At 30.6% G+C, this 13,437-nt stretch overlaps 1 protein-coding gene across 1 annotated transcript; it reads left to right on the forward strand.

Annotated features, from left to right (window-relative positions):
* The first annotated feature begins 9,702 nt into the window (after window positions 1-9,702).
* On the forward strand, window positions 9,703-11,335 carry LOC134827414 (uncharacterized). Its single transcript, XM_063840035.1, has 4 exons — window positions 9,703-9,848; window positions 9,965-10,099; window positions 10,657-11,018; window positions 11,075-11,335. The coding sequence occupies exons 3-4, from the start codon at window positions 10,743-10,745 to the stop codon at window positions 11,285-11,287; spliced, it is 489 nt and encodes a 162-aa protein (XP_063696105.1). The 5' UTR covers window positions 9,703-9,848; window positions 9,965-10,099; window positions 10,657-10,742; the 3' UTR covers window positions 11,288-11,335.
* Window positions 11,336-13,437: the final 2,102 nt, after the last annotated feature.

A 13,437-nucleotide genomic window follows, 5' to 3' on the forward strand; every position in this document is an offset into this window, starting at 1 on the left:
AATTTGTAGTTTTGAACCTTATCTTTCAAACGAATGTAAATTTGACCCTGTACGATAAATACAAAGCTAAAATTATCAAATTTTATGATTTTGCAATTTTCACATGCAACAGTGTCGCGTATAGAATTTGTCAAAATACGTAATTTTGTTTTTGGGCTCCTGTAAATTTATTTTTGCGCAAAAGGCATACCTATTGTAATTTGTAGTTTTGAACCTTATCTTTCAAACGAATTAAATTTGACTGTCTACGATAAAATACGTAAAAATTTATTTTTGCGCAAAAGGCATTGCGACCTATTGTAATTTGTAGTTTTGAACCTTATCTTTCAAACGAATGTAAATTTGACACTCTACGATAAGTACAAAGCTAAAATTATCAAATTTTATGATTTTGTAATTTTCACATGCAACAGTGTCGCATAAATACGTAATTTTGTTTTTGGGCTCCTGTAAATTTATTTTTGCGCAAAAGGCATTGCGACCTATTGTAATTTGTAGTTTTGAACCTTATCTTTCAAACGAATGTAAATTTGACCCTGTACGATAAGTGTAAAGCTAAAATTATCAAATTTTTGGATAGGTATAAAATACGTAAAAAAATACGTAATTTTGTTTTTGGGCCCCTGTAAATTTATTTTTGCGCAAAAGGCATTGCGACCTATTGTAATTTGTAGCTTTGAACCTTATCTTTCAAACGAATGTAAATTTGACCCTGTACGATAAGTACAAAGCTAAAATTATCAAATTTTATGATTTTGCAATTTTCACATGCAACAGTGTCGCGTATAGAATTTGTCAAAATACGTAATTTTGTTTTTGGGCTCCTGTAAATTTATTTTTGCGCAAAAGGCATTGCGACCTATTGTAATTTGTAGTTTTGAACCTTATCTTTCAAACGAATGTAAATTTGACTGTCTACGATAAGTACAAAGCTAAAATTATCAAATTTTATGATTTTGCAATTTTCACATGCAACAGTGTCGCATATAGAATTTGTCAAAATACGTAATTTTGTTTTTGGGCTCCTGTAAATTTATTTTTGCGCAAAAGGCATTGCGACCTATTGTAATTTGTAGTTTTGAACCTTATCTTTCAAACGAATGTAAATTTGACCCTGTACGATAAGTACAAAGCTAAAATTATCAAATTTTATGATTTTGCAATTTTCACATGCAACAGTGTCGCATATAGAATTTGTCAAAATACGTAATTTTGTTTTTGGGCTCCTGTAAATTTATTTTTGCGCAAAAGGCATTGCGACCTATTGTAATTTGTAGTTTTGAACCTTATCTTTCAAACGAATGTAAATTTGACCCTGTACGATAAGTACAAAGCTAAAATTATCAAATTTTATGATTTTGCAATTTTCACATGCAACAGTGTCGCATATAGAATTTGTCAAAATACGTAATTTTGTTTTTGGGCTCCTGTAAATTTATTTTTGCGCAAAAGGCATTGCGACCTATTGTAATTTGTAGTTTTGAACCTTATCTTTCAAACGAATGTAAATTTGACCCTGTACGATAAGTACAAAGCTAAAATTATCAAATTTTATGATTTTGCAATTTTCACATGCAACAGTGTCGCATATAGAATTTGTCAAAATACGTAATTTTGTTTTTGGGCTCCTGTAAATTTATTTTTGCGCAAAAGGCATTGCGACCTATTGTAATTTGTAGTTTTGAACCTTATCTTTCAAACGAATGTAAATTTGACCCTGTACGATAAGTACAAAGCTAAAATTATCAAATTTTATGATTTTGCAATTTTCACATGCAACAGTGTCGCATATAGAATTTGTCAAAATACGTAATTTTGTTTTTGGGCTCCTGTAAATTTATTTTTGCGCAAAAGGCATTGCGACCTATTGTAATTTGTAGTTTTGAACCTTATCTTTCAAACGAATGTAAATTTGACGATAAGTACTGTACGATAAGTACAAAGCTAAAATTATCAAATTTTATGATTTTGCAATTTTCACATGCAACAGTGTCGCATATAGAATTTGTCAAAATACGTAATTTTGTTTTTGGGCTCCTGTAAATTTATTTTTGCGCAAAAGGCATTGCGACCTATTGTAATTTGTAGTTTTGAACCTTATCTTTCAAACGAATGTAAATTTGACCCTGTACGATAAGTACAAAGCTAAAATTATCAAATTTTATGATTTTGCAATTTTCACATGCAACAGTGTCGCGTATAGAATTTGTCAAAATACGTAATTTTGTTTTTGGGCTCCTGTAAATTTATTTTTGCGCAAAAGGCATTGCGACCTATTGTAATTTGTAGTTTTGAACCTTATCTTTCAAACGAATGTAAATTTGACTGTCTACGATAAGTACAAAGCTAAAATTATCAAATTTTATGATTTTGCAATTTTCACATGCAACAGTGTCGCATATAGAATTTGTCAAAATACGTAATTTTGTTTTTGGGCTCCTGTAAATTTATTTTTGCGCAAAAGGCATTGCGACCTATTGTAATTTGTAGTTTTGAACCTTATCTTTCAAACGAATGTAAATTTGACCCTGTACGATAAGTACAAAGCTAAAATTATCAAATTTTATGATTTTGCAATTTTCACATGCAACAGTGTCGCATATAGAATTTGTCAAAATACGTAATTTTGTTTTTGGGCTCCTGTAAATTTATTTTTGCGCAAAAGGCATTGCGACCTATTGTAATTTGTAGTTTTGAACCTTATCTTTCAAACGAATGTAAATTTGACCCTGTACGATAAGTACAAAGCTAAAATTATCAAATTTTATGATTTTGCAATTTTCACATGCAACAGTGTCGCATATAGAATTTGTCAAAATACGTAATTTTGTTTTTGGGCTCCTGTAAATTTATTTTTGCGCAAAAGGCATTGCGACCTATTGTAATTTGTAGTTTTGAACCTTATCTTTCAAACGAATGTAAATTTGACCCTGTACGATAAGTACAAAGCTAAAATTATCAAATTTTATGATTTTGCAATTTTCACATGCAACAGTGTCGCATATAGAATTTGTCAAAATACGTAATTTTGTTTTTGGGCTCCTGTAAATTTATTTTTGCGCAAAAGGCATTGCGACCTATTGTAATTTGTAGTTTTGAACCTTATCTTTCAAACGAATGTAAATTTGACTGTCTACGATAAGTACAAAGCTAAAATTATCAAATTTTATGATTTATAACATACGTAAGACTTTGTCAAAATACGTAATTTTGATTTTGGGCTCCTGTAAATTTATTTTTGCGCAAAAGGCATTGCGACCTATTGTAATTTGTAGTTTTGAACCTTATCTTTCAAACGAATGTAAATTTGACCCTGTACGATAAGTACAAAGCTAAAATTATCAAATTTTATGATTTTGCAATTTTCACATGCAACAGTGTCGCGTATAGAATTTGTCAAAATACGTAATTTTGTTTTTGGGCTCCTGTAAATTTATTTTTGCGCAAAAGGCATTGCGACCTATTGTAATTTGTAGTTTTGAACCTTATCTTTCAAACGAATGTAAATTTGACTGTCTACGATAAGTACAAAGCTAAAATTATCAAATTTTATGATTTTGCAATTTTCACATGCAACAGTGTCGCATATAGAATTTGTCAAAATACGTAATTTTGTTTTTGGGCTCCTGTAAATTTATTTTTGCGCAAAAGGCATTGCGACCTATTGTAATTTGTAGTTTTGAACCTTATCTTTCAAACGAATGTAAATTTGACCCTGTACGATAAGTACAAAGCTAAAATTATCAAATTTTATGATTTTGCAATTTTCACATGCAACAGTGTCGCATATAGAATTTGTCAAAATACGTAATTTTGTTTTTGGGCTCCTGTAAATTTATTTTTGCGCAAAAGGCATTGCGACCTATTGTAATTTGTAGTTTTGAACCTTATCTTTCAAACGAATGTAAATTTGACCCTGTACGATAAGTACAAAGCTAAAATTATCAAATTTTATGATTTTGCAATTTTCACATGCAACAGTGTCGCATATAGAATTTGTCAAAATACGTAATTTTGTTTTTGGGCTCCTGTAAATTTATTTTTGCGCAAAAGGCATTGCGACCTATTGTAATTTGTAGTTTTGAACCTTATCTTTCAAACGAATGTAAATTTGACTGTCTACGATAAGTACAAAACTAAAATTATCAAATTTTTGGATAGGCAATTTTAAAATGCAACAGTAAATAGAATGTGTCAAAATACGTAATTTTGTTTTTGGGCTCCTGTAAATTTATTTTTGCGCAAAAGGCATTGCGACCTATTGTAATTTGTAGTTTTGAACCTTATCTTTCAAACGAATGTAAATTTGACGACGATAAGTACAAAGCTAAAATTATCAAATTTTATGATTTTGCAATTTTCACATGCAACAGTGTCGCATATAGAATTTGTCAAAATACGTAATTTTGTTTTTGGGCTCCTGTAAATTTATTTTTGCGCAAAAGGCATTGCGACCTATTGTAATTTGTAGTTTTGAACCTTATCTTTCAAACGAATGTAAATTTGACCCTGTACGATAAGTACAAAGCTAAAATTATCAAATTTTATGATTTTGCAATTTTCACATGCAACAGTGTCGCATATAGAATTTGTCAAAATACGTAATTTTGTTTTTGGGCTCCTGTAAATTTATTTTTGCGCAAAAGGCATTGCGACCTATTGTAATTTGTAGTTTTGAACCTTATCTTTCAAACGAATGTAAATTTGACGATAAGTACGAATGTAAATTTGACCCTGTACGATAAGTCAAATTTTATGATTTTGTTTCACTGCAATAGAATTTGTCAAAATACGTAATTTTGTTTTTGGGCTCCTGTAAAAGCTAAAATTATCAAATTTTATGATTTTGCAATTTTCACATGCAACAGTGTCGCAAATAGAATTTGTCAAAATACGTAATTTTGTTTTTGGGCTCCTGTAAATTTATTTTTGCGCAAAAGGCATTGCGACCTATTGTAATTTGTAGTTTTGAACCTTATCTTTCAAACGAATGTAAATTTGACCCTGTACGATAAGTACAAAGCTAAAATTATCAAATTTTATGATTTTGCAATTTTCACATGCAACAGTGTCGCATATAGAATTTGTCAAAATACGTAATTTTGTTTTTGGGCTCCTGTAAATTTATTTTTGCGCAAAAGGCATTGCGACCTATTGTAATTTGTAGTTTTGAACCTTATCTTTCAAACGAATGTAAATTTGACTGTCTACGATAAGTACAAAGCTAAAATTATCAAATTTTATGATTTTGCAATTTTCACATGCAACAGTGTCGCATATAGAATTTGTCAAAATACGTAATTTTGTTTTTGGGCTCCTGTAAATTTATTTTTGCGCAAAAGGCATTGCGACCTATTGTAATTTGTAGTTTTGAACCTTATCTTTCAAACGAATGTAAATTTGACTGTCTACGTTAAGTACAAAGCTAAAATTATCAAATTTTTGGATAGGTATAAAATACGTAAAAAAATACGTAATTTTGTTTTTGGGCTCCTGTAAATTTATTTTTGCGCAAAAGGCATTGCGACCTATTGTAATTTGTAGTTTTGAACCTTATCTTTCAAACGAATGTAAATTTGACCCTGTACGATAAGTACAAAGCTAAAATTATCAAATTTTATGATTTTGCAATTTTCACATGCAACAGTGTCGCATATAGAATTTGTCAAAATACGTAATTTTGTTTTTGGGCTCCTGTAAATTTATTTTTGCGCAAAAGGCATTGCGACCTATTGTAATTTGTAGTTTTGAACCTTATCTTTCAAACGAATGTAAATTTGACCCTGTACGATAAGTACAAAGCTAAAATTATCAAATTTTATGATTTTGCAATTTTCACATGCAACAGTGTCGCATATAGAATTTGTCAAAATACGTAATTTTGTTTTTGGGCTCCTGTAAATTTATTTTTGCGCAAAAGGCATTGCGACCTATTGTAATTTGTAGTTTTGAACCTTATCTTTCAAACGAATGTAAATTTGACCCTGTACGATAAGTACAAAGCTAAAATTATCAAATTTTATGATTTTGCAATTTTCACATGCAACAGTGTCGCATATAGAATTTGTCAAAATACGTAATTTTGTTTTTGGGCTCCTGTAAATTTATTTTTGCGCAAAAGGCATTGCGACCTATTGTAATTTGTAGTTTTGAACCTTATCTTTCAAACGAATGTAAATTTGACCCTGTACGATAAGTACAAAGCTAAAATTATCAAATTTTATGATTTTGCAATTTTCACATGCAACAGTGTCGCATATAGAATTTGTCAAAATACGTAATTTTGTTTTTGGGCTCCTGTAAATTTATTTTTGCGCAAAAGGCATTGCGACCTATTGTAATTTGTAGTTTTGAACCTTATCTTTCAAACGAATGTAAATTTGACCCTGTACGATAAGTACAAAGCTAAAATTATCAAATTTTATGATTTTGCAATTTTCACATGCAACAGTGTCGCATATAGAATTTGTCAAAATACGTAATTTTGTTTTTGGGCTCCTGTAAATTTATTTTTGCGCAAAAGGCATTGCGACCTATTGTAATTTGTAGTTTTGAACCTTATCTTTCAAACGAATGTAAATTTGACCCTGTACGATAAGTACAAAGCTAAAATTATCAAATTTTATGATTTTGCAATTTTCACATGCAACAGTGTCGCATATAGAATTTGTCAAAAAATACGTAATTTTGTTTTTGGGCTCCTGTAAATTTATTTTTGCGCAAAAGGCATTGCGACCTATTGTAATTTGTAGTTTTGAACCTTATCTTTCAAACGAATGTAAATTTGACCCTGTACGATAAGTACAAAGCTAAAATTATCAAATTTTATGATTTTGCAATTTTCACATGCAACAGTGTCGCATATAGAATTTGTCAAAATACGTAATTTTGTTTTTGGGCTCCTGTAAATTTATTTTTGCGCAAAAGGCATTGCGACCTATTGTAATTTGTAGTTTTGAACCTTATCTTTCAAACGAATGTAAATTTGACCCTGTACGATAAGTACAAAGCTAAAATTATCAAATTTTATGATTTTGCAATTTTCACATGCAACAGTGTCGCATATAGAATTTGTCAAAATACGTAATTTTGTTTTTGGGCTCCTGTAAATTTATTTTTGCGCAAAAGGCATTGCGACCTATTGTAATTTGTAGTTTTGAACCTTATCTTTCAAACGAATGTAAATTTGACTGTCTACGATAAGTACAAAGCTAAAATTATCAAATTTTATGATTTTGCAATTTTCACATGCAACAGTGTCGCATATAGAATTTGTCAAAATACGTAATTTTGTTTTTGGGCTCCTGTAAATTTATTTTTGCGCAAAAGGCATTGCGACCTATTGTAATTTGTAGTTTTGAACCTTATCTTTCAAACGAATGTAAATTTGACTGTCTACGATAAGTACAAAGCTAAAATTATCAAATTTTTGGATAGGTATAAGATACGTAAAAAAATACGTAATTTTGATTTTGCGCTCCTGTAAATTTATTTTTGCGCAAAAGGCATTGCGACCTATTGTAATTTGTAGTTTTGAACCTTATCTTTCAAACAAATGTAAATTTGACCCTGTACGATAAGTACAAAGCTAAAATTATCAAATTTTATGATTTTGCAATTTTCACATGCAACAGTGTCGCATATAGAATTTGTCAAAATACGTAATTTTGTTTTTGGGCTCCTGTAAATTTATTTTTGCGCAAAAGGCATTGCGACCTATTGTAATTTGTAGTTTTGAACCTTATCTTTCAAACGAATGTAAATTTGACTGTCTACGATAAGTACAAAGCTAAAATTATCAAATTTTATGATTTTGCAATTTTCACATGCAACAGTGTCGCATATAGAATTTGTCAAAATAAGTAATTTTGTTTTTGGGCGCTCCTGTAAATTTATTTTTGCGCAAAAGGCATTGCGACCTATTGTAATTTGTAGTTTTGAACCTTATCTTTCAAACAAATGTAAATTTGACCCTGTACGATAAGTACAAAGCTAAAATTATCAAATTTTATGATTTTGCAATTTTCACATGCAACAGTGTCGCATATAGAATTTGTCAAAATACGTAATTTTGTTTTTGGGCTCCTGTAAATTTATTTTTGCGCAAAAGGCATTGCGACCTATTGTAATTTGTAGTTTTGAACCTTATCTTTCAAACGAATGTAAATTTGACCCTGTACGATAAGTACAAAGCTAAAATTATCAAATTTTATGATTTTGCAATTTTCACATGCAACAGTGTCGCGTATAGAATTTGTCAAAATACGTAATTTTGTTTTTGGGCTCCTGTAAATTTATTTTTGCGCAAAAGGCATTGCGACCTATTGTAATTTGTAGTTTTGAACCTTATCTTTCAAACGAATGTAAATTTGACTGTCTACGATAAGTACAAAGCTAAAATTATCAAATTTTTGGAAAGGTATAAAATACGTAAAAAAATACGTAAATTTGTTTTTGGGCTCCTGTAAATTTATTTTTGCGCAAAAGGCATTGCGACCTATTGTAATTTGTAGTTTTGAACCTTATCTTTCAAACGAATGTAAATTTGACCCTGTACGATAAGTACAAAGCTAAAATTATCAAATTTTATGATTTTGCAATTTTCACATGCAACAGTGTCGCATATAGAATTTGTCAAAATACGTAATTTTGTTTTTGGGCTCCTGTAAATTTATTTTTGCGCAAAAGGCATTGCGACCTATTGTAATTTGTAGTTTTGAACCTTATCTTTCAAACGAATGTAAATTTGACCCTGTACGATAAGTACAAAGCTAAAATTATCAAATTTTATGATTTTGCAATTTTCACATGCAACAGTGTCGCATATAGAATTTGTCAAAATACGTAATTTTGTTTTTGGGCTCCTGTAAATTTATTTTTGCGCAAAAGGCATTGCGACCTATTGTAATTTGTAGTTTTGAACCTTATCTTTCAAACGAATGTAAATTTGACTGTCTACGATAAGTACAAAGCTAAAATTATCAAATTTTATGATTTTGCAATTTTCACATGCAACAGTGTCGCATATAGAATTTGTCAAAATACGTAATTTTGTTTTTGGGCTCCTGTAAATTTATTTTTGCGCAAAAGGCATTGCGACCTATTGTAATTTGTAGTTTTGAACCTTATCTTTCAAACGAATGTAAATTTGACTGTCTACGATAAGTACAAAGCTAAAATTATCAAATTTTATGATTTTGCAATTTTCACATGCAACAGTGTCGCATATAGAATTTGTCAAAATACGTAATTTTGTTTTTGGGCTCCTGTAAATTTATTTTTGCGCAAAAGGCATTGCGACCTATTGTAATTTGTAGTTTTGAACCTTATCTTTCAAACGAATGTAAATTTGACTGTCTACGATAAGTACAAAGCTAAAATTATCAAATTTTATGATTTTGCAATTTTCACATGCAACAGTGTCGCATATAGAATTTGTCAAAATACGTAAATTTGTTTTTGGGCTTCTGTAAATTTATTTTTGCGCAAAAAGCATTGCGACCTATTGTAATTTGTAGCTTTGAACCTTATCTTTCAAACGAATGTAAATTTGACCCTGTACGATAAGTACAAAGCTAAAATTATCAATTATAATGATAGTGCAATATGTATAGGCGACAAATGTCGCACATAGAAATTTTCAAAAAATGGAAAATGGAATGCCTTTTTGTTGTTTTCTAAGCGTCAAGTTTCAAAAAACAAACAAATTAATGAAAACTTCTCTTAAAAGATTTTAAATGTGCCATGTGCCATCGTGTTAATAATCCCTTGTTCACTCTTGTGTACTTTTTTTTCGAAAAGATATCAAATCGTTTAATAATCGTCATATTAACATTCCGCGTGCGTAGGTAATTTTTTTCGACTGTGTTTAGAATTATGTGTAATCGTAATGTTTGTTAATAACAAGTGATTTCTCAAGCAGAGTGACACTAATATTTGTCTAAGAATTTGTTTTTTTTTTCAGATATCGCTGAGCTGCGTTTAAAACAGAGAGAAACGAGAGGAGAACAACATAAGCGATTACGAGCTATTATTAGGAGACACGTGTGTGGGCGATTATTGAGTGACTTCTGCATCTTTAAAAATGAATATTCAACAGGTATGTAGATGAGACGCGATTATCGTTTGTGGGCTGTTGGTAAATTTGATGCTGGTTTGTCGTTTATCGTCAAACAGCGGCAACGGAAAAAAAGCTTTGATCGAACCGAATTTTTTGACATGTCTTTTTCAAAAAGAGAACGAAAACAGGTAAGTTCTCATCAAACGAATCTCCCTCACATGGCAAGAACTACATATTCGATGTTAATTACATGAACTATTTATGTAGTTGAAGCAGTTTAAAATCAATTAGACCGTAAATGGAAATCGAATAGCGTCAGAATTTTAATTGAGTCAATGTTACATAGTCGTCGCGGCTCATATATGGCAAATGTAGCATTTGCGAAAAAAAAATAATGATGATTTTTCCATTAACTTAGAGAGTTCTTGCGATTTTACCAAAAAATAATTTTTTATCTATTGTCATTCATCGATTTTAGTTAATTTTGCGTGAAATAAGTTCGTTTTACAATTGTGTCAATTGAAACAACACTTCAGTTCAATTTGAAACGTGAATCATGAAAGTAATTTTTCTCATATATTTTCTATTTTTTGTAGATTTTTCCGTTGGGCAACTTTTTGGACGAACAACGCCTGCGCCTCGCAAGGATCGTGAGTTTCAAACTCGTCGATATCGTTGCGAAATGTACTCAGGAATGCGCAAAGAGTGTGAATGCATCATTAAAGTTGTGAAAAAGAAAACGGGAAGTCTTTTTAGGAATCTTGGATGTGAAATTTTCAAACCAGTTGATGATTTGATGATGGAAGTGCATGCCGTTTATAACTTTACAACAATGAACTTGATGAATAAAGAGCTTTTTGGAAATACATGTCCTGTAGGAACGGATGAGGAGTTTATGGAATTTGCTCAAACCGTGAAGGATTTCTCGTTGAATCTTGTGAAACCATGCAAAATACCTGTAAGTAAAATTATTTGAATTTTTCGCAAAAAAAAACTATTTTTTTTTTATTTTAGGGTCGTTTTGAATCTGTCGATGCAGATTTCGATAGCGGGCTCGTTGAAGCTGTAACTCCTATTTTGCCGAAGGGTGCTTATAACGCTTATGTTCGCGTTTATCGTGCCGAAATGAATCAAACATTGGCTTTCCAAACGCTCTATGGAAGTACCCCGGTATTCGATCCAAGCAGTATTCCCGTCGTCAATTCAATAATGAGCTTCTTTGGTTAACATTAACGCGATGGCAACAGGATGTCTTCAATAAAATGTTCGGATAATCTGGACTTTTTAAAGATTAATCATCTTTATTGCACATTTTACTTATTTATAAGTTTTTTTTGTGTTTTGTATTACAAAACAAGTTAAGACGCTTGTAACGCAATGCAGCGCTGCAATGAATGATATTGAACCAATTTACAAGATTTCACTTCCTTTCTCTTGTGACTGGATTTTTTTTGGCACGATTTACTTCATCATGTAATAGCAAGTCGCTGATTGAGTTAATGTGATAAATTAGTACTCGTTTCTTTGATAATCGAAAAAAAACGACAAAATTAAAAAATAAAAATCTGGATGAAGGCTGCTTATTCTTATCATAAAAGCAAGTAAGAAATACTACAAGCACATATTTAGTCGATTCACGTCGCTGCTTAAAAAGAGGAAAAGTACATTATTGCGTAAAAGCTAATTTTACACGCGTGTCACATCGATAGAAAGAAGTTTCTTATGCATTAAAACTTTTCGTCATATCATTTCAATCCATAACGACGACCAACGTGAGAGAAGATAAATAATGTCGCGCATCTCTCTATGCTTGTAAAACTGAAATCCATTAACCAAATAATTGCATTCATAATCATCATCAAGTTTTTATCGTCGAAAATTAACGGAACACAAAAATTAGTTGCTCCGATGATTCATGGCACTGTTTTCGGTCGTAACGTTTAAACGATCTTATTAAAATTTAACGAGATATTTATTAATTACTGTTTAGACAACAAGTCATTTCGCATAAAAAAAAACTTGTAAGCAAAAAAAAGTTAATCCAAGCGAGTCTTGCAATCGCTATTAACAAACATTACATCCACATAACTTTTAATAGAGGTAATAATAAGCAGAGTAAACGGTTGAGATGTTTGCATTGCGAATATGGATTCTTTATCCGCGGAATTGGCGGAAAATTCAAAACATTTGAAACCATATGCAAAAATCTCTAAAAGGGCATACATTGTTGTACAGTAGCAACAAAACAACCAATAATGAACAAAGATCAAATTTTATAAGCAACAACCAATTAATTGACTATTTTCTATTGGACTACATGCGCTTCGATTCGTACGTTGTCAATAGAAAAAAATATCCAATTAAAATGCACGATTTAATTTTCTTTTTTTGTTGTTACAATTGTATGTTGTTTGCGCGAGTTGATGCAATTACGTGTTTGTTACGCGATAGATATTTCGAATTCGCGAAATATTTTTTTTTTTGTATCACAAAAATGATATTTTTTATTCGAAAAAAGAATACTTTAGAAGTAAGCAAATCACTGACCCAATTATTATTATAAGTAACATTAAAAAACGGGTACAATAAAAAAAATTATTATTAAAAACGTTATTTTTCTCTAATACACTTGATAGACAATATTGTACAACAACACGTTGTTGATTATACTATTACCATTGTAAATACCGTAAAATTAACAGTGCTCGTCTATCGAGCGACGACGACGACGATGATGTGAGCGTAGTTTCTAATCCCAATCCAATCCAATCAACCTCAAAACAAAGTGATAAATGGAAGCGAAGTTCATACAATACTGACCTCACCTATAAATTTTCATTTCTCACGCGGCGAATACTCCGCACAGAACTTGCAGTACTGAAATTGCTTTGGCAAAAACACAGTGCAGAAAAAAAGGAACTAAATCTCTTCTTGCACATGCATTGCATCCATGTTTCGAGATAAATGTCTGTTATAATAAATATTTTTACGGAATAAATATTAAAGATTATTATTTTAATAGTAAAATAATAATAATAACAATATATACTATAAAAATGTTATTAATAAAAGTATGCTAGCCAGCAATAACGTTAATATATTTCTAACAAGATGAAAATCTAATTACTGCTTAAAAATAACGCTAAATAATAATTTCTCTTTTCAATTTGTTCATTCGTAGACGTTCGTTTTGTTGCCTCTTTCATATTACGCGATACTGCAGATGACGAGAGAAAAGAAGAAAAAAAAGGGAAAAGTATTGCACGATCTAGAAAAGTATATAATATTAATAATAATCTTACAGTCAGTCTATTTTTATGAGCCATTTCACTTCTGTTACCAACTCTTGTGTCGTTAATTAGGTAGCAAAAGATTAC

This window comes from Culicoides brevitarsis, chromosome 1, assembly GCF_036172545.1.
Source record: "Culicoides brevitarsis isolate CSIRO-B50_1 chromosome 1, AGI_CSIRO_Cbre_v1, whole genome shotgun sequence".
Classification (NCBI taxonomy): Eukaryota; Metazoa; Arthropoda; class Insecta; order Diptera; family Ceratopogonidae; genus Culicoides; species Culicoides brevitarsis.

Excerpts from the sequence above, each read along its gene's own strand:
- LOC134827414 (XM_063840035.1), top strand. The coding sequence starts at position 10,743 with ATGTACTCAGGAATGCGCAAAGAGTGTGAATGCATCATTAAAGTTGTG. Across the intron at positions 11,019-11,074 it reads TGAAACCATGCAAAATACCT|GGTCGTTTTGAATCTGTCGA; the intron begins GTAAGTAAAATT and ends TTTTTATTTTAG.